General features: G+C 39.2%; 1 protein-coding gene across 1 annotated transcript in view; it reads left to right on the top strand.

Moving 5' to 3' along the window:
* Window positions 1-25786, top strand: part of EIF3J (eukaryotic translation initiation factor 3, subunit J) — a 27698-nt gene continuing 1912 nt past the window's right edge. Inside the window, exons 1-8 of the mRNA XM_006831878.1 lie at window positions 1-37; window positions 135-238; window positions 12598-12652; window positions 13282-13373; window positions 21082-21196; window positions 23342-23503; window positions 25095-25168; window positions 25694-25781. Of these exons, the coding sequence (XP_006831941.1) occupies window positions 1-37; window positions 135-238; window positions 12598-12652; window positions 13282-13373; window positions 21082-21196; window positions 23342-23503; window positions 25095-25168; window positions 25694-25781 (727 nt within the window). The remainder of the gene's footprint in view (window positions 38-134; window positions 239-12597; window positions 12653-13281; window positions 13374-21081; window positions 21197-23341; window positions 23504-25094; window positions 25169-25693; window positions 25782-25786) is intronic.

Genomic DNA, 25786 nt, shown 5'->3' with positions numbered 1-25786 from the left:
ATGGCGGCGGCAGCTGCGGGGGACTCAGATTCCTGGGGTGAGGAAAAGTTCCGGGGGCAGGTTCTGGGCCACATCAGCGCCGGCGCTGACCCCACGCCGAGACAAGCACTAACGCGGCTCGCTCTCTTCCGTAGACGCGGACACGTTCTCCGTGGAGGACCCGGTGCGGAAGGTGGGGGGCGGCGGCACTGCCGGCGGGGACCGCTGGGAAGGCGAGGACGAGGACGAAGACGTCAAGGTGGGTGCGGGCCGGGGCGCCGGAGGTGGGTTGGCACTGTCGCGAGCGCGGTTGCCTGCCAACGGGCGGACGGGCGGGCGGGCGGACTCGGCCCAGGGGCGCCGCCCGGGCCTGTGGGTCATGAGTCCGGGAGCGAGCGTAGGGCTCGAAGGTGCCTTCTCTTCCTTCTGTTCGTCGGCCATATGGACCGGAGACGGCAACGTGGCCTCGCAGCCTCTTTTGCGGAGCGGCGGCCCTATTTTGAGTGCCCGTGCTCGGGTCTGGATCCCACTCGCCCACCGGCTACGGGAGATGACAGCAGTTCCCGGCCTGCCCACGTGCAAGCTTCGCTGTCTGTAGGCGCTTGTGGGGATGAAGCAAAGTTGAGGATTGACCCCCAGGGTTTATCCCATATGGAAAGGCTGCTTTTCAATAAAAGGGAGTTTATTGAAACTGTTACATGAGTGAAATATTGTACATTAATTTCAAAGACGAATGGAAACAGTGAAGTCTAATAAGTTTAGCTTTTCCTTCTCCCACCCTGTGGTAAAAAGAATGAATTGAGTGCTAAGATACCTAGCAACTGGTAGCCAGAAACCTGATTAGTCCACACAGCGACCTAAATAATGGAGAGGTGACAGGATGAGTTGTTTTATTCCTCATACGTACTGACTCTTAGGAGTCCTTGTGTGGCGCTGTGGGTTAATGCGCCAGACTGCAAAGCCGTTTGAACTGTAAGGTCAGCAGTTCAAGCTTACCAGCTGGTCCTCGGAAATCCCTATAGAGGGTAGCTGTGGGTCGGGACCGACTCGACGACACTTAACAACAACTTTGACTCTTAATGAAAGTTTGAAATATTTAATGAAATATTTAATGAAAGATGAAATATTGAATATTTGGCGCTTGGGGTAGAAGAGGGGCCAGTGCTTTTGAAAACAGCCCTGGGCGTATTTGCCTTGGAAATTACAGGAGGCTTTTTTTTTCCTCTTTTTTTTAAAGTAGCTGCTCCTTGGAAACCATATACAGGGTCGCTGTGGGTCGGAACTGACACGACAGCACTTTAACAACCACAACTGAAGTATGGCGCTGTAGGATAATGCTAACTGCAAGTTCGGCAGGTCAAGCCCACTGGCTGCTCCTTGGAAACCTTATATAGGTTCTCAATGAGTCAGAATTGACTCTATGTTACTTAACAGCAACAAAAGTCTCAAGTCCAGAACGTTAAGACCCGCAAACCCTTAGCAAGCTTCTCCGAATCTTGTTAGAGCATGCAGATAAAAGTTTTGTATGAAATGGTTTTTCAGGTTTTTTATTAATTTAGTGAATGTTTTATGCTCCTAATTTCTATCTTTAGGCATATACTGATAACTACATAAATCTTTCTGTTCGGATTGGAAATTTAAAGCTAAATAATCGCTGTGAATTTAACAGCATTCTCTTCTCCCAAATCTGATATTGTGTGTGGCCCTGAACAGTCTGAGGTTCTGGGATGGTGTGAGATTTGCACACATTAGCGTTAGTAAACAAGTACTATTATTGACTAAGGCGCTCTGGCACCATAGTGGTTACAAGTCGGGCTGCTAATCTCAGGGTCAGCAGTTCGAAATTACCAGCTGTCTGTTAGAGAAAGATGAGACTTTGTGCTCCCTTAAAGATTTTAGCTTCAGAAACTCTATGCAGGGTCGCGCTGTGTGTAGAATGGACTCTACGCCAGTAACCATCCCCACTGTTACTGACTGAAGCACTTCTGGTGTGGCGCTGTAGGGTCAGCAGTTTACACCTACCAGCTGCTCCTAGGAAACTATACAGGGTTACTAAGAGTCGGAATCAACTCCATGGCACTTAACAACAACATTATTGACTGAAGGTGCTTAGAGACTTCATTTCCATGTTGTATAGACAAGGGGGATAGTGTAATCAGTCTCATTGTAAAATACTAGCTATTAATAATCTCCCTACATTATAGCAGTTTGTACATTTTGAGCCTGGAGCATTTAGTTCAGAATTGTCCTTTATCTTATCTGTGTCTACTGGATGTAGTTTACATATGTTGTGAAAATTGGAACTAAGTTAGCAAATGAGAAGAAAAGATTAGAGAAGTTATAAAATAAATCCCAGAAAATGATATTTGAATAGACTAATCTGAACTGATGCAGTATCATGAAGTTGCCTACTTGGGGTTATGGAATCTAAATGGTGTTGCTTCTGACTAGTTTAATGTTGATCTCTTAAAACTCCTATTGGAGATTCACAAGTTGTAACGAGCCCCTGGTGTTAAGCACTTGGCTGCTAACTAAAAGGCCAGACTTGCTGTATAAACCCACCAGCCATTCTGTGGGAGAAAGATGTGGCAGTCTGCCCTTGTTCCTGTAAAGATGACAGTCTTGGGAGCCCTATAGGGAGGTTCTGGTGTGGCGCTGTAGGATAAGCATTGGACCACAAGGTTTAGTTTGAACTGCAAGGTTGGCAGTTCAAACTTGCCCGCTGCTCCTTGGAAACCCTATATAGGTAGCTGTGAGTTGAAACCGACTTGACAGCACTTCACAACAACAGTTATGGAAACAGACTGCCACATCTTTCTGCCTAAGACCAGATCTCTAACCTTTCACTTGACAACTAACTATGTGTTTTAACTTCTTGTGTAAATTAACGAGGCTAATGAGGTTGAATAAGTTACTGTCCTGAAATGATATGGTACATAAATAATTTTTTTTTAAAGTCTTTAAAAGCAAGATATGTGGAAACATTCATTTAAGTTCACATATGGTGGTGGTGGTGTGCCATGGAGTCGGTTCAGACTCATAGCGACCCTGTATATGGTTTCCAAGGCTGTAAATCTTTACGGGAACAGGAAGCCTCATTTTTCTCCTGTGGAACTGCTGGTAGTTTCGAACTAGTTGACCTTCAGGTTAGCAGCCCTGCTCGACCGCTATGCTACCAGAGCTCCTTATGTTCACATATAGTCATTGAGAATATAGACTTAATATCATTTATAGCATTCTGAAAAAAGAAAGCAAAACAGGTCTTTGTTATGGTATTTTATTACTTACAATAGACATAATATTTTGCTGCCCTTGACTTTTCATAATACTGAGCGGCAGTGGCAGAAATGAATTTAGGTGCAACTGTAGAACTGTTAATATTCCTGGGGAAGAGGGTTTTGCTTCTTCTTAGTTAAGGTGAGAGCTAGTGAGGATAGTTTTCCGCACACTGGCTTGCTTTTTCTTTTCTTACTATCCAGGTGTTGTGCAGAGACCATGAGAAGAGCGGTTTGCTTGGCATAAGTCTCTTTGCTGAAATGATGTGTAGAGTGCGTTGACTGAGAGGGCAGTGAATACTTAGACCTACCCTTAGCAAACAGACAACACAGCTTTTATTTCCAGCATTTCAGTAAAACAGATTAGAAGTTAGATTTATTCACAGGGTGTAGAGTTTGTTTTGAGGAAACTTGTCTGGGCTGTGTTGAACCATTTCAGGCATTTGCTTCTATAACCTTATTTAGAATTTCTTAAAAAGACATCCTAAGTTGAAAACTACCTGCCTCAACTGCTTTCTCATCTTTCTATTAGAATCCTTTCCCAATTAATAGTTTAAATTTATCAGAGTAAGAATATATTTCAGGCATTAGAAACAGTAGTTCTGAAGAAAAACAAAACCAAAACCGCTGCCATTGAGTTGATTCAAGTCATTGTGATCCTGTAGGGTTTCCAAGATTGTAAATCTTTCCTGGAGCAGACAGCCTCCCTCATCTTGTTCCTGAAGAGTGGCTGGTAGGTTTATACTGCCCACCTTGTGGTTGGCAGCCCAATACCTAATCCACAGGGCCAACAAGGATCCTTACTTTTGAAGAAAGGGTTCTATATTTTAAAGAAAGGGCTATCCTAAAGAGAGTATGTATTTAACTTTTTGTTATGAAAAATTTAATAAACCTATGGCCAATCTTATATCCATTGTATCCCCACTATTCTTCTTTTCTTCTAACTGCATTATTTTTTTAATCTCAAATCACAGTTCAATCTCCTGATAATTTTTATAAATTAGCAAGTTTTGGATTAGAAAGCATAGTTGTCACTGAAAAATGTTTATCTTGTTTTTCATGCTGCACCATTGAAAAGAATAAGCCATTTGTTTAGTGTTCAGTGTTTTGAGTTTGATATATACATTTATCCAGGAATTTAAAGTAGAATTAATTGATAACAATATTGAATATGAGACAGGTAGGCATTGAGTACATGGAACTCAGCTTTATGCTGAGCCATAATAGGATGTTAAAAATTTAATGAATTAAATGGAGTAGCGTTTACTAAAGCAGGTACCTTGGCTTCCACAGACCAACATACTTCTGAGATGACAGAAGAACATTTGAACTTCTTTTAAAAACTCAACTTTGCTGGGAAGTCTAGCTTTGCCAGGTATTTATTTCAGAGTTCTGAGCCCTATCAGAGCAGGTCTGTCCATCTTACAGAACACCAGTAAAAGACTCTTCTGCAAGAGATTGTTTTACCTCGCTGGGCTTGGCACTAGATTATGACGAGATAGCTAAAGGCACCAAGAAGGTTGTAATCATCAGTAAATATGGGACCCGTTATGGTGTCTTCGGAGTCCTGGTGTGGCACTATGGGTTAATGTGCTGGACCACAAAGTCGGTTTGAACTGCAAGATTGGCGATTCAAGCTTACCATCTGCTCTTTGGAAACCCTATACAGGGTCGATGAGTTGAACCAGCTCCACAGCACTTAACAACAACATGGTGTCTCCTTGTATCACTCATCTGTCAGTTTGTTGTACTTCAGAGATTTGTGTGTTGCTGTGATGCCGGAAGCTATACCAGTGACGTTTCAAATACCAGCAGGATCTCCCATGGTGGACAAGTTTCAGGGAAGCCTCCAGACTAAGACAGACTAGGAAGAAGGTGAGACGGACTACTTCTGAATGGCTAGCCACTGAAAACCTTTTAAGTAGCATATTGTTAGATATAGTGCCAGAAGATGAGCCCTTCAGGTTGGAAGGCACTCAAAATATGGATTGGCACAGTGGCAGTAGCAATGGGCTTGAGCATGGCAACAATTGTGAGGATAGTACAGGACCAGGCATTGTTTTGTTCTGTTGTGCATAGGGTCACTATGAATTGTAAGTGATTCAGCACCTACAACAACAACAACATGGCACCTCCGTCAGGAAAATGGTGACGAAAATTGAAATCAACCAACATGCCAAGTACATTTGCTTCATCTGCGGTAAAACCAAAGTGAAGAGATGAGCTGTGGGAATCTGGCACTGTGGTTCCTTCAAGAAAACAGTGACTGGGGGTACTTGGACCTACACCACTACCTCTGTAGTCACAGTGTAGTCCGCCATCAGAAGACTAGGAATTGGAAGACCAGTAGAAGCTCCACCATTTGAAACCTTTAGCTTGTAGTGATTGGGTTAATTATATAACCATCAGCAAAAAGGAAAGTATGTTTTACCTAAATCAAGTTACATGAAAAAGGGGAGGAGGGAAAAGGAAGTTTTAAGTTTTAATGGGCTATAACTATGGGGCAGAAGAGTTCAGTACTTTTTTTAAAGCTACTTCTATTTGATGATCTATAAATACACCTTGCTTAAGCTGGAAAGCATTTTTAGCCCTAAATGTGTTCGCTCATTGCATGTGATATTCTGCAGCTGTATGTTATAAGATGACAGAACCTGCCAACTGCTGGCTGCATTGTGAGAAGTAAAAAGAAAACATGGTTTAAAATTTTTCTGTCTTGATTTTAATACTATTCAATATTCAAGTTCATTTGGGAGACAGGTTTTAAATGTGAAAAGTAGCCAGATTTTTAGAGAAGTGCAAAAGATGGTAGATGTGTATTTACAGGGCAAGAGTTAGATAAGCAAGTAGTTTATAAGCAACCCCTAGTTTAACAAAGCTAGTTATTTTAAGAGAGCAACCTCTAGGTGATGCTTTTGGAAATGCGTTAGATAATATAGTTGGAAGAGTATATTGGCTACCAAAAATAATTTGGTTAGGGTTTTAACAGGAAGTTGATAGGTAGTTGCTTGAACCAAATAGCCATTTAGGGCTCTTTGGAGTGAGTCTCTTTGAAGAGATTTGTTGTTAAGTCCACTCCCAACTCATTGTGACCCCGTGTAGGGCTTTAGAGGAGAAGTGGCTGGCGGGGTTGAACCTCTGACCTTACAGCGCCACACCACGGCCCCAAATTTGGTAGTATTTTTTGCGTATGTGTGTGTGTATGTGTGAATTAAGTGATGGTTTATAGATCATCAGTTTTACATTCAACTAATCACACACTTCATTTCAGTGATGATAATCCTCTTAATGTAATATCACTTATCCTACATCCTTCCTGTGATTCTTGTTTTCTTATTTCTTTTCCTCCTCTTTCCCAATCTTTCTGAACTTTGTCCTTGGCTGTCCCATCAGCTTTATACCATCGTTTCATTGCAGTCGTTACAATCTCCTCTGTGCATTATCATTCAACAGTATTTGCTTCCATTCCCTCTGTTTTTCTTTCTTTTTTGGGGGTGGGGGTGTGGGGTGGGATGGGGAGATGTACACAAACACAATTAGGAATATATAATAATTTAAACAATCAAAGGGCACATTCAGCAAGCATGCTTCCTGGCCGCCAGCACTCAGTCCCTCTCTTTCCATGAGTCTAGAGTCCTCAGCTTCTCTTTCTCTCCATGCCCTCATCTCTTCTGCCATCTTTGGTGTTGCTGTTTCTCTGGATAGAGTCACGCATTCCGCTTATGCTCTTCTCCCTTGATGGTCTGTAGGTCCTCTGTTTCTGGACTGTAAGATTAACGACTCTCCCGTTTTTGTTACAAAACTTCTACCTTTACAGTTGTGACAATCACAATTAGTCATCATAACAATTATTCACTATTGAATTATAAGAATCTTATCCCCATCTCTTTTCACCAGACCTGTCTAGACAAGATGAAAACTATTCAGTGGGGACTCTGTCTTCCCCCACACACTTTAAAACTAAACTCCCTCTTGAAAACTTGTAAGCCAGTCACTTCATGCCTATATTGCCACCTCATTTTAGATAGCCAATGTGTAAGTTGCCCACACTTATTTACTCTGTATACAGAGGGGATAGAAGTGACACTTAATGTGAAGACTCCTTCCCTTTCTGTTGGTATTCTGAGCTAAGGAGCTCTGGTAGCGTAGTGGTTACGAATCGGGCTGCGAACCTTAAGGTCAGCGGTTCAAAACTACCAGCTGCTCCGCGGGAGAAAGATCAGGCTTTCTACTCCCGTAAATATTTACACCCTCGGAAACCCTGTACAGGGTCGCTATGGGTCGGACACGACTCAACGGCACTTAACAACAACAACAACACATCCTCTAGTAGCGTAGTGGTTACGAATCAGACTGCTAACCTCAGGGTCAGCAGTGTGAAACTACTAGTGGTTCTGTGGGGGAAAGTTAAAGGCTTTCTGCTCCCATGAAGATATACAGCCTTGGAAACCCTGTATAGGGTTGCTGTGAGTCGGAACCGACTCCACAGCACACCACCACCACCACCACATCCGTAAGTATAGGTCAAGTTCATCAAATTGTATCAATTTATATTCATTTCCTTTATCAAAAATTGTTTTCTTATCTTCCTCTAGTCGAGTTCTGATTATCAAGCCGTTGAGGCTACATGCTGTCGTTTTGATTGACCATTCTATGGTGTGTGTATGGCAGTAGTGTTGTCCTCCCTATGCACCTATATATTGCTTGACTGATAATTATGTCATAGGGTAAGTTCTGTTGCAGACCCTAAGAGTTACCAGTGACTATAGAGTTGGGGTTCCTATCTAACCAGTAAGCCTGGACATCTGGTGTGGAGCTGAAGAATCAGCACTAGACATGAACCACAAGGTTGGCAGTTCAAATCCACCAGTTGCTCAGAAACCCTATACAGGGTTGCTGTAAGTCAGAACTGACTTGATAGTAACAACAATACCATTTTGTATTAGTTTTAGATGTTTTTCTAGGAATCCTTTGTATTTTATCTGAATTTATTGCCAACATATACAGAGTCCTGGGGTTTAAAGAAAATTTAGTTGATTTTTTTGTTTGTTCTGAACCAGTGTAGCAGTCTACCTTATATTTATTTATTTTTGAGTACCTGCTGATTTTATAACTAAGGAAATAACAATCTAAGTTTTTGGAGAAAGCTATGTGACCTCCTGCTTTTTGATCATAGCTGTTTAGAAGTGTTGATAGCCTCTTAGTTGATGCCACTATGTTCCCTTCTTCAGGGTCTTGGTACCAGTGTGGTAGCAACTTGAGGGAACATTTGTGGGTATTATGGGGTGAAGTGACAGGCAAGGCTTACCTTTCATGATCTTTTTATGAACCAAGGAGCATATATCATGACTGTTCCCATGATTTGTTGATAGGAACCACGACTGATGCAGAAACCATTCTTTGGTGGAGTGGAGGTTTTCTAGGAAATCTCCTTTTGTCTGCAATTTAACTGTCTGGAATAAGATTTATGCTTTGAAGAGGAAGCTAGGGAAAGGACTAGAGGTGGGCCATGGAGTTGGTGGGATGGGGTGCAGATTTACTGGGAGAGGAATTGAGGATCATCTTTGAACAAAAATGTTCTTTGGTTGTATCTTTATATGAGGAATATTGGGATGGAATTACTCATTTTTAGTAATTAGTAGCAGACCAACACAGGCAATTTGAGGTTTGAAGGTGGATAACTGATACAGCTGAAGCTGGACATAGCTTTTTAAAATATGCTGCATAATCCTTCTCTTTGATGGCAACCCCTGTGATCCCTGGGCAGCTCATAACAGAAAGAATGGATTTTGGTGGGGATCCTGCATAGGGAAGGACTTGCTTAGATGTTAATTATTTAAAACTTCAGGACCACCTAGACAAGTCATGTTTATTATGACACTTTAAAGGAACTTTGGCCCATTCACCACAGTTCCCACCCACCAACCCACCGAGATTGAGATTATCTGTGGGCTTCAGGTTCCTTAGCTGTAAAATGGGGGCAAAACATTATTTATTGTGAGGAATATTATTAAGGTTGACTATGTTGTGTGCCACCAGTCATTTTCCACTCAGTGACCCTGTATGACAGAAGAGAACTTCCATGTAGTGTTTCTTAGGCTTTAGTCTTTACAGAAGCCCATCACCAGGTGTTTCCTCCTGTGGAGGCTGATGGGTTCAAACTGTTGACCTTTTGGTTACCAGCTGAGCACTTAGCCTTTGTACTACTAAGGGCTCCTTAAGAGTTCCTGATGGACAACAAGCTGTCAGTACTTAACAACAACATTGTTATTAGAAGCAGCTCTGGTAGCGTAGTGGGATATGAGCTGGGCTGCTAACTGTAAGGTGAGTGGTTCAAATCTTTATGGGAGAAAGATGAGGCTTTCTGCTCCTGTAAAGATTTACTGCCTCGGAAACCCTGTACAGGGTCACTCTGAGTTGGAATCAACTTGGTGGCACACAACCACAACCACCAATTGTTATTAGAAAGGAGCCCTTGTTGCTTAGACATTGGACTGCTAACCAAAAGGTCAGTGGTTCAAATCTGCCCACTGCTTCTTGGGAGAAAGATGAGGCAGTCTGCTTATGTAAATATTTACATGAATCCTTATCTAGGGTTGCTATGAGTTGAAATTGACATAGTAGCAGTGGGTTTGGTCTGATTTGGGATCTTGTTATTAGAAGGAACCCTGGTGGCACCAAAAGGTCAACGGGTGAGAGATATAATGTAACAGTCTTCCATAAAGATTACAACCTTAGAACTTCTATGGGAAGTTCTACTGTGTCCTTAGGGTCACTTTAAGTTAGAATTGAATCAGTGGCCACTGGTTTGGGTGTTTGGATTATTATTAGCAGAGGGAGTTCCTGAGTGGTGCAAACAGTTAAGTCAAAAGGCTGGTTGTTTGAGCCCACTCGTAGGCACCTTGAAATTGGGCCTAGTGATCCGTTCCTGATAGGTCACAGTCTTGAAACCCCATGGAGCAGTTTTAGTTTGCATACATGGTTAGTATGAGTTAGAAGCAAGCAGATGGTCCTCCTGTCTGAGCACTGCTTAAATAGCATTGTTACTCATACACCCAGCCGCTTACATTCTGTGAAAACAACAAATGCCTGGATTGTTTTGTTGTTAAATGCCATGGAATCAGTTCTGAATCATAGCGAATTCTGTATAGAGTTTCCAAGAAGCAACTGGTGGGTTTGAACTGCCAATCTTGTGGTTTACAGTCTAGCACTTCTCCTACAGTGCCACACCAGGAGTCCAAATGCCTGGTAGTTAACTTTTATGTTTTTTTTTTTTTTTTTTTTGTTTCCTTTTGTGTTGTGGTGTATTGATCTAAGCACAAGCAAAACAGCAAGGCAGTACAGTTGGTTTCTAACTCTTCTATTTTAAATGTTCAAATAATGGCAAGCTAGTTTGCTTTAAACCTGTGAAAATTGTCAAGGTAAGGTGATTACTTATATACAAAGTAATCACCTTACCTTTATACCTTACTTATATACAAAGTTCCCCATCCTACTTGCAGACTTGGTAGCAACTCTGCTATATAGTCTTAATTAGAATGTTAGATTTTTAATTTCTTTGGCGGAGTTACAGATTTTTATCTGTAAGAATTCTTGATTAGTTTATATACTTCAGGTTTATGATCTATCTTATTAATAAAACTAGAAGCTTGGTGTCATAGTTATGGCACATTAGTCAGCCTCTCCCTCTTCGAGTAGCATCGGGGACTCATGGTTTGCATATGTCATCGTAAGGCTTGGCTTCAAATGATGTGTCATAGTGGTTGCTGAGACAGTTGCCAGACTGACTTGAAATTAAAGCCCTCTTCAGATACAGAAGTAAAAGTATCTTCCCATAATAGACTTGAACCATCCAAATTCTTTGGAGCCTTAGACATTTTTTTGGTTGATCGGTACTTTATTTTTAGCTCAGGAGTTGCTCAGGGACTGAGTTATGCACAGGTGTAACTCTGAAGACTATTAATCACCTTGAAGTGCCCCAGTTGGGGAATAGGTTCCATGAAGATTTTGATTGACATTTGGTTGCTCTTTAGTATTGACTTAAATATTATATAGATTAAATTCATTGTCCAGAATTGTATAGGTCCTTTTACATTTGGGAAGTAAGAAGTATAATATCCCCTCAACTTTTGATTTAAAGCAACTATGAGTCACTTTAAAGAGAGGCTGTTTTGTTTTGGTTGTCTTCTGTTTTAACTGTTAATGGAGAAGCTTTTTTATGGGCTTTCTAATAAAAGGTTCTGTGACACTTGGGTGGTTGTTGTTGTTATGTGCCCGTGGAGTTGGTTACGACTCATAGCAACCCTCTACAGGGTTTTCAAGGCAGTAAACCTTTACGGGAACAGAAAGCCCCATCTTTCTCCCACGGAACAGCTGGTAGTTTTGAACAGCTGACTGTGAAGTTAGCAGCCTGATTCCTAACCACTATGCTATCAGAGCTCGTTGTGACAGTTGGGTAGCCATTGGGAGAAAGATAAAGTTATATGTGTATTTCACCCCCATACACAAGACAGAACTCCAAATGGATCAGGACCCCTAAAATGAATAAAACAGTGAAATCATGTAAGTTCTAGAAGAAAATGTATGGATTCTTTAGTGTAAGAAAACTTTGTCTCAAATTCTAGATTCAATAAAAGAAAAGATTGATAAGTCTTACTATATAAATTTAGTGAGGGGTGGGCATGATACTTTATGAAAAATGTTAAGAGGCTTTTCCACTAATACGATGGTAAGATAAGGATGTTCTTTCTCTCTGCTGATATTTAACATGGTACCAGAGGTATTAACCAGTACAATTAGATAATAAAAATCAATCATAGAGGCATAAGAATAAGTAAAAATGTTTGCAAATGTTTCATAGTATATTTGGAAAATTGGAGAATCCATGATAAAAGAAAATGATAAATACATATAATAAGGTAGCTGGATATAAAATTAACAAACAAAACCCAGTAGCCTTATACACAAATAATCAGAGGATATCATAATAGGAAGAATCCTATTTATAATAGCCACACAGAAGAGTAAATATTTAGGAATAAAACTAATGAGAAGTGCACAGATTTCAAACACTCTTGAAAGACACAAAAGTAGCTTTGAACAAATGGGAAAGGGAGCATTGTTCTTGAATAGGATGGCTCATCATTATAAAGATGTCAGCTTTCCCCACATTGGTTTATAAATTTCATGCAATCCTAATTTTGTTGTTGTTAGGTGCCATCGAGTTGGTACTGACTCATAGCGACCCTATGCAAATACCAAATTTCATAAAATTTGACAACTTGATAATAAAGTTTATTTGGAAAACTAACCAGGCAAGATTATTAATGGAGGTCCTTTTCTTTAGGATAACTGGGATGATGATGATGAAGAAAAGAAAGAAGAAACTGAAGAAAAGCCAGGTGAGCCGTTTTGGGAGTTGTATCTTAGCACCTGGTACATACGTTAAGACAAATGAAAAAAGGGTTGTTACTTGCCATTGAATTGGTTCTAACTTATATAGACCCTATATATTAAGAGTTTTTGAGGAGCGGATTGTAGGTTTGAACTACTGCCCTTGTGGTTAGCAGTCCAGTACTTATCCTACAGTGCCACCCCAGAATTTCCAACTAAATGGTTATAAATTTTAATTTGGGGTATTTGGAAACCAAATGCCCTTTGTATATCATAATCTCGCCCCCTGTGTCTATTTTCAATTCCCCCAAACATAATTAGGTTTTTTGAGTCTTGCTTTTTTCTTTGTATGCTGGGTGGTAGAGAACAGGAGAGTAAAGAGTGCCATCATAGTTAAGTGAGCTAAATTCAGTCTAAAGAGCTGGAGAAATAATGAATGGAGATATTTGGGTTTTATGAAACAGATTAGAGAAGAGGAAGGATGAGCCCTAGAACTTGCCTATTTTTTTTTTACTTGCCAGGAAATCACCAAATAAAATTAGAACTGGGGAGAGGTTTGGTCTCTTGAAGTGTATCATGCCTGTCTCATCTATAAGCTGGAAAAGAGTCATAACTGTGATTAAAATGTTTCTTCTAGAAGTAAAAGTTTCAGAAAAGAAAAAAATAGCAGAGAAGATCAAAGAAAAAGAACGGCAACAAAAGAAAAGGCAAGAAGAAATTAAAAAGAGGGTAAGTAATATTTGGACTTGTGCAAACAGTTAATGTGCTCAGCTGCTAACTGAAAGGTTTAGGGTTTCAAGTTCAGCTAGAAGTACTGCAGAAGAAAGGCCTGTCAGTTTATTTCTGTCAGCCATTGGCAATCCTCTGAACAGAGTTCTTCTCTGATACACATGGGTGGGGTCACAATAAATTGGGGCGGACTTGATGGTAACTAGTTCAGGTACTGTTCATTTTTTAAAATACAGAATCTTCACATCAATAGTGATATAGTATATAATAGGCAGCAAATAGTACAATTTGAAGGACTCTGTGAAGACTGTAAACGAATAGACCCTATCAGGTAGGTGAATCCTCAAACAAACTGAATTTATACATTTCTTTGCACAAACAGAACCCAGAAGCTTTATATACTAAAATGAATTTCAAGTTTTACCACTAAAACGTTCTCAAGTAGTCATGATGGATTCTGGCCTGTACCGAGCCAAATACAAAGTGTCCATTTTTCTGCCGTGTAGTATGTGATTTTATTCTTTTATTATGTGGAGCAGAGTGAAGAATATTGTACTTATTTTTAAAATAGAAAATGCATTTATTTTCCTGGTTGGGCTGAGGAGTTGAAGGATCTTGAAGGGTAAGGCTGTGGAATTTGGCTTTGGCAAGATTGAAATCATGACAGGTCCAGAAATTGATGCTCAGTTCCAGTTCACAGGTATAAAAAAATGTTTCAACTCTTACCTGCTTACAGGAAGAATGAATTATATATTGGCCACATACAAGGGCATTGCTTTGCTTGTCCTATACTTCAAATTAAGGTCTAAAAAAAACTTTAGGTTTGAAAGCTGGATCTTAACTGCTAAGTTCTCATGCCTGGAGAAACTAATATCAGCTTATCAAGTGAAAATTTGTACAATAAATAATAAACCTGGGGGAAAATGTATTTAATTTTAAATTTCAAAAATTAAAACAGACAAACCCATCACTTAAGTCTATCCAGTTTTCTTTCCCTCTAATCCACACATAAATTTTGTGTGTGTTTGTGTTTCCAAGGATAGCTTTATGTCAAAAACAGTTATATATATATATATTTCTTAACTGTTTTATTGTGAATTATGTGATAGTTTACATGGGAGAACATTAGTTTTACGTTCATCCTATCGTATATCGTTACATTGCCATGGTTATAATACCCTCCATGCATCATCAACCAACCAAAGGGTAAACTATAGATTCTTAATCCTCTTTGTTACACACAGTTTCCACCCTGCTCTTTAACATTTAAGTCATAGAGAGCTTTTAGGTTTTCTTCAGTTTTTATTAAGAAAAATTTCAAAAAACAAAATAGCCTTAAGGATAATCATACACATAGCACCAAAATGTAACAATTTTAACATCTTTTGCCATATTTTATTTTTTTCTCTAAAAAGATAAACCAAGTATATATATATATATAAAACAAGCATAGTGACATTTCACTTCTAAATGATTCACTATGCATCTCTTAAAAACTAAAGGTATTTCTCACATGATTTAAAGTAGTTATCACACCTAATATAATGAACAACTTTTAAGTTTCATCTAATACTCATTTTATATATATATTTCTGATTGTCCCATCTGTTACATAAAATTTAAAAAGGATCATACATTGCATTTGGTTATTAATGTATCCTAAGTTTCCTAGTGTCTCTGGTCTCTTTCTTATAGAACATCCCACCTTCTAGATTTGTCTCATTGGCTTTTTTACTTGCCAACCTTATAGTTCACAGTCCAGTGTTTTTTGTTGTTGCATTTTTGCCCAGAGGTTTTATTCTTATTAAAGCTTTTACTGTGAGTTGAGTGATACTTTACATGGGCAAACATCAGTGTTGCACTCATCCTATCTTATTTGTGTTTCATTGCAGTGATTTCAGTCCCCTCCATGCATCATCATTTAATAGTATTTGCTTCTATTCCCTGTTTCTTTTTGTCTCATTGATTCTTCATTGATTTAACTGCTGATAATGTTAGAAATCTAAAATTTCAGAATCAAAAACATCCAAGTTAATGAATAATTTTGGCCAGAATACTGTAAGAGTTAATGCTTTGTACTTCATATTGAATCACTTAGGAGTTATGTAATGTCTGTAATGGTGGTTATGTGCCTTGGAGTCAATTCTGACTTATAGCAACCCTGAATATGGTTTCTGAAGCTGTGAATCTTTACAGGAGCAGAAAGTTCTCATCTTTCTCCCACAGAACAGCTGGTAGTGTCAAACTGCTCACCTTGAGGTTAGCAGCCCAACTCATAACCACTGTGCTACTAGAGCTCCTTGTCCTATTAATTGTTGTTATTGTTAAGTGCCATCGAGTTGGTTCCTATCCATAATGGCCCTGTGTACGGTTTCCGAGGAGCAGTGGTGAGATTGAACCACCAACCTTGCAGTTCAAACAGCTTTGCAATCTGGTGCATTAACCCACAGCGCCACACCAGGACTCCATCCTATTAGTGATGTTAAAATTGATTGCTGGGTTAAGGTGTGACGACAGCCTGATCTCATCTTTCCATTATAAAATTACATCTTTCCCCACGTAATTCAGTTTTAAACCCTGTACAGGGTCGCTATGGGTCGGAACTGACTCGACGGCACTTAACAACAACAATTCAGTTTTACATCATGATCACTGCCTGCTTATTATGGATTGTAAAATGGTGATTTTAATGACCAGTTTTCAGAGGAGTGGTTTATGTTGTAACGTCTAGCAGTGAAAAAAGGGATTTAGGATTTTTTATTTTTTGAATAAATTTATACACTTATGTTTTTATGTACTCTGTATTTTACTCAGATATACTAGTTTTCTTTTTGATGCTCAAATTGTCACACCTTAGATCAGCAGGAGTCCCTTTAATTTGACAATTCAAGGCTTGAATTTTTTTCTTCAGTTGTTTCAGCTTTAGAATTGCTGAGTGTCTTCTCCCCTTTTGGTTTTCTTACTCTAGGCCTTAGCATCTTACTTTTGACTTTCTCTTCTTGAGCTGACCTTTGAAATTTTCTGTTTAGCTCTTTGACTTTGTCTTAGCTTCTGTATGCTCAAGAGCAAGTTTCAGAGTCTCTTCTGACATCCATTTTGATCTTTCCTTTCTGTCTTTTAAATGACGTTTGCTTTCTTTATGATGTTTTTGTCATCTTCCCACAATTCTGGTCTTTGGTCATTAGTATCTAAGGAGTCAAATCTGTACTTGAGATGGTCTTTCTAAGTTCAGGTGGGATGTACTCAAGGTTGTATTTTGGCTCTTTTGGGCTTGTTTTCATTTTCTTCAGCTTCATCCTAAACTGGAATATGAACAATTGATGATCTGTACCAGTCTGCCTCTGGCCTTGTTTTGACTGACGATATAGACCTTCTCCATCACCTTTTCCCCACAAATGTAGTTAATTTGATTTCTGTGTATTCCATCTTAGCAAAGTCCACATGTATGTTGTTGTTGTCAGTTCCAACCTGTAGCCGCCCTGTACAGGGTTTCCGAGGCTGTAAATCTTTACAGGAGCAGAAAGCCTCATCTTTCTCCCATGGAGCAGCTGGTAGTTTTGAACTGCTGACCTTGTGGTTTGCAGCCCGATTCGTAACCACTACACTCCCAGAGCTCCTTAGTACAAATGTATTGTTGTTGTTGTTGAGTGCCGTCGAGTCGGTTCCGACCCATAGCGACCCTGTACAGGGTTTCCGAGGGTGTAAATCCTTACGGGAGTAGAAAGCCTCATCTTTCTCCCGCGGAGCGGCTGGTAGTTTCGAACCGCTGACCTTAAGGTTCACAGCCCGATTCGTAACCACTACGCTACCAGAGCTCCTTTTTTCCAACAACATAAACGGCAACTATACATTTTAGTACAAATGTATAGTTGCCGTTTATGTTGTTGGAAAAAAGGTGTTTACAATGAAAACATTGTTGGGCCTGCAAAATTGTATCATGTGGTCTCCAGCATTGTTCTGTCACCAAGACCATATTTTCCAACTATGGTTCCTTTCTTTGTTTCCATCGTTCACATTCCAATCACTAGTAATTATTAATGCATCTGGATTGCAAGTTCAATCAATTTCAGAATGTAGAGGTTATAAGAATTCAATTTGTTCATCATTGACTTTGGTGGTTAGTTTGTAAGTTTCACTAATAAGTATTAACAGTCTTCCTTATACGTGAACAGATATTAATTATCCTATCATCATGTTGCTAAGGGTTGTCAAGTTGGTTCCAACCCATAGCGACCCTGTATAGAGTTTTCAAGGAGTGGCTGGTGAGCTTGAATCTCTGACCTTGTGGTTCAAACCAACTTTGCAGTCCAGTTCATTAAGCCATAGTGTCATAGAAATATTAAATTTCAAGACCTTGAAATTTGTTTTGATGATAATGAATGTAACACCATTCCTCTTGAATTTGTCATTCTCAACATAGTAACCAGATTATTGTCAGATTCAAAATGGCCAGTATCTGACAATTTCAGCTCATGAACACCCAGGATGTTGGTCTTTATGTGTTCCATTTTGTTTTTGAAAACTTCCCATGTTCCTAGATTCATACTTAACACGTTCTGATTATTAATGGTTATTTGCATCTGTTTCTTCTCGTTCTGAGTGGTGCCCCATAGCATAGTGGTTATGAATCGGACTGCTAACATCAAGGTTAGCAGTTTTAAACTGCCAGCTGTTCCGTGTGAGAAAGATGAGGCTTTCTGCTCCCGTAAAGATTTACAGCCTCAGAATCCCTATACAGGGTCGCTGTGAGTTGGAAGCAACACCACAGCATATAACCACCGCCCCCCCACTACCATCTAACTTAAGGTCTTTGCACATTTTGTTATACTACATGACTGATGTTTTATCAAATGAAAGCTTTATTCCATTCACGTCATTAAGGTTGACTCTACTTTAAGGAGTCAGTTGTTTGCTCAGTTGAATTTTGAGTACCTTCTGAGAGGTTCATTTTTTAGCACTAAATGTGACAGTGTTGCTGGTCATAAGGTTTTCAGTGACTACTCCTTCAGAAATGATTGCCTATTCCTTCTTCCTAGTGTGTTCTTAATCTGGAAATTCCACTGAAACCTGCCGACCATGGCGTGATTCTGCTCAGTTTTGAAACACCATTGGCATATCTTGTAACATCATAACAATATGAATGCTACTACATTATGGCAAGCTAATATATTAACATAATAATTCTTAGAGCTGTATAACATTGCATTCTCTTAGGTGTACCATAGTCATGGACAGTTGGATTTTTTTTCTCAAATTCTTTTCCTTGATAAAAAATTGTTCAGTGAATAACGTATTATGTGTGGCATTTCTAAGTCTCCAAATATGAGATTTCTGATCAAAAGGTGAATCATATTTTTAGTCTTGATAAATGTTCCTAAATTGCCCTCCATGTGAGGTTGAATGAGTTATGACTCATAGTGGCCCTGTGTAGGGTTTAAGAGGAACAGCTAGTGAGTTTGAACTTCAGGGTCAGTGGTTCAAACTGACCTTGCATTTCAGTGCATTATCCTGCAGCACCACACCAGGACTCCATGTGGGGTTGTACTGTATTTAAAAATTTTTATTTATATATACTGCATGTATTAGGTTGTACTGTATTTAAAATTTTTTATTTATATATACTGCATGTATTGTTTTTATGATTGGAACAAGCAATAGAAACTTATAACTCTAAGGAGTTGTTATTAACTGGCTAGTTTCTTGGTTGTTGAAGTTATAGACTTATTTTGTTATATATTGTTTTTCCTAATGAAAATAGCTTAATTTGAGTGTACTTAATTTGAGTTTATTTTAGGCCAAGCAGTGGTTTTGGTTTTGATGCAGGAAATAAATAATGATGTTCTGCAGGACTACAAGTCGAGAAATTTCCCTTTCTAAATTTTCTAACTTGTCATAAATACCCTTTGTTTCTTTCTCTCTCACATCTTCTCCATCAGAAGTAAAATATCTGTTTTAGAAGTAGACTTCTGAGTCAAAATCTTCAAACTACACAGGCATGAATATCCATGAAGGGTAAAGATTCCCTTCACTCTTTTTTCCAGTGAGTTTTACTGAGGAATTTTTCCTCATAATAAAATTAAAATTTATTTGTATATTCTTGAAGAAAATTATTTCACAGTATATAGAAAAGTGTATACACTAAAGTATTAACTGAAAAGTGTAACTGAGAAATAAGTAGCAGCTTCTAAGAGTGTGTATTTTAAACTTTGTTATTGTACTAATATTTACAGTAGAGTCTAATATAAACAAGTGAAAAGACCATGTCTATCTGGCATTTTGTCATGTGAGTGTACCATAATTTAACCGTTCTGTTTGAACATTTACCAAATACAAACCCACTACCATTGAGACAGTTCTGATTCTATATAGGGTTTCTAAAACTAAAGTTTTATGGGTATAGACAGCCTTTTCTTTCTCCTACAGACTCTGGTGGGTTTGAACTACTGACCAAGCAGTTTGGACATTTAGTTGTCTTTCATTATTTGAAATTATAGGTATATGTTGTTTAACATCCATGGATGTTGTTATGTGCCATCGAGTTGATTCCGACCCATAGCGACCCTGTTTAGGGTTTCCGAGGAGCTAGCTGGTGAGCTTGAACCACTGACCTTTCAGTTGGAACGGCTTTGCTATCTGGCGCATTAACCCACAGTGCCACATCAGGGCTCCTGATAGATTCTGTGAAATTGGACAGTATGTGATCGGACGTTAGCTGACACCATATTAAAACCTTACCGGAGCCTGTGTCCAGTTGTCCTGATCACTGCTGCTGCTGGCAGATGCTGGAGCAACAGGGCCTGCCCACCAAACAAAGCCCAAGAGCCCATATTCAGAGCCAGGTCCTCTGTTTCACCTGCCTGTTTGCCGTGTATGGTCCAGTGCTGCAAAAGTCTGTGTTTAGGGTCTTTAAACCCATTGCTGCTATTGCCAGTGAGTCGGTTGCAACTCATATTGTCTCTGTATAGGGTTTATGAGAAGTGGCTAGTGAGTTTGAACCACTGACATTGCAGTTAGCAGTTCAGTGCTTGAAAAAGTCTTATGGGACCACAGCAGACATAATGTTACCAGCTGTTGTTCAGACATTGAAGGACGCATTCATTATCTGTATGACTGATATTCAAATTGACAGAACGTGTGCAAAAATACTTGATTGTTCTAATCTACAGTACTATTGAGAGTGGTATTTTCACCTTGTTGAAAATATAACAGAAAGGTTATTGAAATAAACCCAGTTTTCCTGGGTTTAAATCTTAGCTCTGCTGCATTACCAGTGGTGTTACCTTGGGCAGATTACTGTACCTCTTTGTGCCTCAGGTTTTTATTTGTAAAACTGGGACAGTAGTAGTATCCACTTCATAAGTTTCTGTGAGGATTGTTAAGTGCAAGTTATTAAGAAGACCTGAAATATAACACTTATTAAAATTTGTTATTTATAATTATATGGGTCTATTTAAAAAAACAAAACTGTAGTCCTGGTGTGGTGCTGTAGGATAAGCACTGGACCACATGGTTGGTTTGAACCTTCAAGGTTCACAGTCACCAACCACTCCTCAGAAACCCTATACAGGGTCTCTATGAGTCACAACTGACTTGACGGCACTTAACAACAATGAACATTAAAAAAAAAATTGGTACAACACAGAAATGTCCTGGGGTCCATCATAATTGCACCCCTTTAAAAACTCGCTTCATGTCTGTCTCATTTTAGTTAGAAGAACCTGAAGAAACTAAAGTGCTAACACCAGAAGAACAACTAGCAGACAAACTGCGACTAAAGAAATTACAGGAAGAGGCAGACCTTGAATTAGCAAAAGAAACTTTTGGTAAGTTTGGGATATGACCACAGTGAAATAGTGAATAGTTGCAGATAAAAACTCTAGAAGTCTTACTGGCTAGGAAAATTCAGAAAACAATTTAGTTTTTTTTTTGGGAGGCGGGGGGGCGGAGGGCGGAAACTGGTACCAACTAATTTCAATATTAGAATTTGTTGAAATATCATTGTATACTCATCATGCAAAACCAGTGCCAAATTTCCCATGACCATAAACAGGAAATCCCTACTAGAAAGCAGCTTTTTAATCTCTTTGTGTATATTTTGGATTTTCTCAGTAATATTTTAATCAGTTGTAACTTTGAAATTTACATATTGGACCAACTGTAGGTATGTCCTGTTATCTTTTAAGTCTGGATAAGAATTGGACACCAGGTTGCAGGTGAGGTGGGGGCACTCCATTTTGACTTTGTCGTCTTATGGTCATATGAGGTCACTTGAGCCCTTGTCTCTTACATGCCTGTATTTATGTGTGTGCCATGCCTACAGCTGTGATTAGTGAATGAGATAAAAGACATGTTCAGAATCCTAGATGTGTAATAAATTGAGAGTATTCCTGGGGAGGGACTGCTTGACATAGAAAGGTAGAGTAAGAGACCTAACCAGGTAAGTGAAATTCTCTCATTTAACTAAGTTTGTTGTTAGGTGAAAAACATTTACGTAACTTTAAAGTTGAAATCTAAGAACTAGACCCTGCTTCCCAACCTCCCCAAACTGCCTTCTCCCTTAGCAGATAAGGCAGGCTGATTGGAGTGGCCATTCTGCTTTCCATGGGAATCTGTCTCTCTCAGTGGGCCTCTAGCAATCTTGAGTTGTTGTGGGTGTTCTTGTGTGTACCATTGTGGGTAGTGTGTCTTTTACCATCCTGTCTTCACAGGATGGTAAAAGCTGCCCATGGTGTATTAAAGAGAAAGGTTTATGCAGTGTGCCTAAAGCCTGGTATAGGGTGGTACAAGTTATAGAAAAAAGGCAAAAATACTACTCATTCATAGTGTCATTGTTGGGTTAATAGCATTTTAATGTGTTTTTCATAAATGCTGAGACAGTGATCCTGTTAACACATTTACTTGCTGTTGAAGAACCCTTTTAAGTCAGATGAATCTTCCTCTTGGGATTTAACATATGGTTTACGCATACTTAGCTTCTAGAATTAGTGGATACTTCCCAGGATGCATTTTGCTTCCTATGCTTTTTCCTCCTTTACTCTGGGTGGTTCTTGGACAAACCCTTTGATTAAGAGCATCCCTTTTGTGTCATGGACTCCTTTGGCAGTTTGCCCTCACAATCAGTCCTGATTCTTAATGTTTTTAAATGCATAAAATACATAGGATTTTAGTTATAAAGGAAACCTGTTATATTGAAACAGATAGAACTAGTAGAATTTGTGATGCAGTAAGTGTAGGCTTGTTGTTAGAGCTGTTGGGTCAGTTTCAACTCATAGCCACCCTGTATAGTGTTTTCCAAGGAATCGCTGACCCTGCAGTTCAAACCAACATTGTGGTCAAGTGCTTATTCTACAGCGCCACACCAGGACTTAATGCATATGCCTCTATAATATTCCAGTTGACATCCTTGTGCAAAAATATATGTATCTTTTGGTTTCCTTAGCTGCCTAAAGATCCAGTGGTGGGTCTAATGTTGTTGTTGCTGTTAAAATGTTAAGTCAGTTCCAGCTCCTAGAGAACCCTGTATATGGTTTCTGAGGCTTTTAAAATCTTTGTGAAAGCAGAAAGTCTCATCTTTTCCCCCTTGAGTGGCTGGTGGGCTCGAACCTTTGACTCGCAGTCCAGTGCTTTATCCTACAGAGCCACTGTGCTCCTCCTGGGTGGGTCTATTAAGTGATGTAGTTTAAAAGTACTGACTGTGAATATTATTTTGAGATATTGGCAACAACTATAATGTGATAGGAAAATATCTATAATCTCTATTGGTGATTTGTTTTCTGTTACCAAAATAGAGGAAATGTTAGAGGTTAAGTGAAAAATAAAGGTGTAAATTGGTTTCTCATTCAAATTCACAGGCCCCATGGATTCTGCGAAGCCCAAAGAATTCTAATTAAATAGACCCTGCGTAAGATAGCTATTTGGTTTATAACTTTTTAATCTTTAAACATTTTCATTGTTTCTTCATCTCACAGGTGTTAATAATACAGTTTATGGACTAGATGCTATGAACCCATCTTCAAGAGATGACTTCACAGAGTTTGGGAAGTTACTAAAGGATAAAATTACACAATATGAAAAGTCACTATATTATGCCAGCTTTTTGGAAGCCTTAGTTCGGGATGTGTGTATTTCATGTAAGTATTTCTAACCTTTCTGGGTAGATTTTAATAGGAACATACTACACTTAGGAGGATGGAAGCTATTTTGGACGCTGTAAGGTAGACTCAGGATTTGTTATTTAGTAATTACCTTGGGAATGCTTTTCTGAAAATACACAGTGAGGTTGACTGTATGTTTTAGGATGTCTTGTTAATTATGTTTTACAGTGGCTTCCCATACATATGGGCTTGCAAGCACAATAGCTAATGATGTACTCGCTTGTTCTTTTTATGTAGTCCTTTTTTTTTTTTTTAATGGCAAAGTTACATAAAATTTGCTCCTTGACATTTTAACCATTTTTAAGTATAATTTGTTGTTAATTGCCATCAAGTTGGTTTTGACCCATAGTGACCCTGTATAGGGTTTCCAAGGAGCGACTGACTTCTTGAACCACAGGCCTTGCAGTTCAGGCTGACTTTGTTGTCCATCACATTAGCCCACAGCACCACACCAGAACTCTTAAGTGCAATTAAGTGATACATTCATTATACTCACCACTGTTTCCAGATGTTTTCATTACCCCCAAACAGAAACTCTACCCTATTTGTATCGATTCCTCCACACATCCACACTTTGGTCTCTGGTTTGTGTCTGTTCTGTTTCAAATTGTGGAATTGTACACTCTGTCCTACTGTATCTGATAGAGGCTAGGAAGTAGTGTTTTGCGGAGCTGGTGCTGACTGAGTGTACTGAATTTTAAAGTTGGGCGAGACTAGCTTTCGAAACTGGTGCCACGCCTTGAGGAGGGTCAGACTTTTCAGGGCCTGGTATATGAGAGTGACAGCTAGAGGGGTGGGGGAGGGGAGGCAGCATGAATGTGCAAAGGACTGGTTTTGCTACGATTTGCAGTTTTTAAGATTCAGAAAAGAATCCTATGTTATGAATCTGAAATTGTGCTTCCTTAAGAAATTATCCCTAAATTGGGGGTTCTTAATATTCTCATACTTGGATCTTTTGTTGTACACATGTACTAATTTTCCTGTTTCTGGAGGTGCTCTCTGAGCAAGCTCCTGAAAAGTTTTTGGTAGCTAAAAACTGGTGTGTTTCCAGCTTCCTATTTTTATAAGCCTGTTACCAGTCCCTCATGCGAATACACTGAGGTTTCCAAAGTACCCACTGTTTTCATCCTAGTTTCTGTGCTAGAAAATGGAGACACCAAAGGGGTTTGTCTTGTGTGGGTTTAAGAGTTCTTCAGTTTTCCTTCAGCTGCGCTCACAGACTGTTGAGGATGTGGCATGGATGGGAACGCTGTGAGCTACGAAGATTCCTGGTTTTCTTTAGTTGGGTTGATGATATTTGGGATTACATGTCATCATCATAAAGTTAAATTTTTGTCACCAGATTTGTTTTATTTAAATAGAGTTCTAATTTGTGAGTCTAGCTGTCCTATACTTACGTGTCTTATATTTTTAAAAGATTCATTGCCATTCCAAGTTACTGAAGTTAACGATGGAAAACTTTTTTTTTTCCTTTTTAGAATTTTTGGGGAAGTGTATATTTCCTCTTATTCCCTAAAATGCTTATAAATTAGAGTGGTAATATATTTGTCTGTTTTTTGATTTAAAGTGGAAATTGATGACTTAAAAAAGATTACCAATTCATTGACTGTGCTTTGCAGTGAAAAACAGAAGCAAGAAAAGGTAAGATGAGTTGAACAGGGAAATATGTACTTTATTAATGTGGGGGTGGGGTGGAGTATTCACACTGAGAAAGCATTTAGCAACAAATACACTAATACACTATTGTTCTCAATATGGAAAGACACTTAAATGTCAAGAAAGTCACCCCGACCACATAAGTGGGAACGGAGCTCTGGTATGAATTGGGCTACAAACCGCAAGGGCAGCAGTTTGAAACTCCCAGCTGCTCCACGGGAGAAAGATGAGGCTTTCTGCTCCTGTAAAGATTTACAGCTTCGGAAACCCTGTACACAGGGTCGCTATGGGTCGGAACCGACTCCACAGCACATAGCCACCGTTTAAGTGGGAATATAAAAGAACGTGAGTGCCATTCGTATCTTCTGCTTACAGATAGGCGCATGTTGACTTATGTTGGGGATCTCCCTTAGAGAACAAGAGTTTTCTGGGACTTGAGTGTTTGGTGTTTCCAAGATTTGCTATACAAATTAGATAAAATCTCATGAATTAACTCTTTTTCATCTTTAGCAAAGCAAAGCAAAAAAGAAGAAGAAAGGTGTGGTTCCTGGAGGGGGATTAAAGGCTACCATGAAGGACGATCTGGCAGACTATGGTGGTTAT

The sequence above is a fragment of the Chrysochloris asiatica genome, unplaced genomic scaffold (assembly GCF_000296735.1).
Source record: "Chrysochloris asiatica unplaced genomic scaffold, ChrAsi1.0 scaffold00004, whole genome shotgun sequence".
Lineage (NCBI taxonomy): Eukaryota > Metazoa > Chordata > Mammalia > Afrosoricida > Chrysochloridae > Chrysochloris > Chrysochloris asiatica.
The sequence above is the reverse complement of the archived record's forward strand: the minus strand, read 5'-3'. Positions and strand labels throughout refer to the sequence as shown.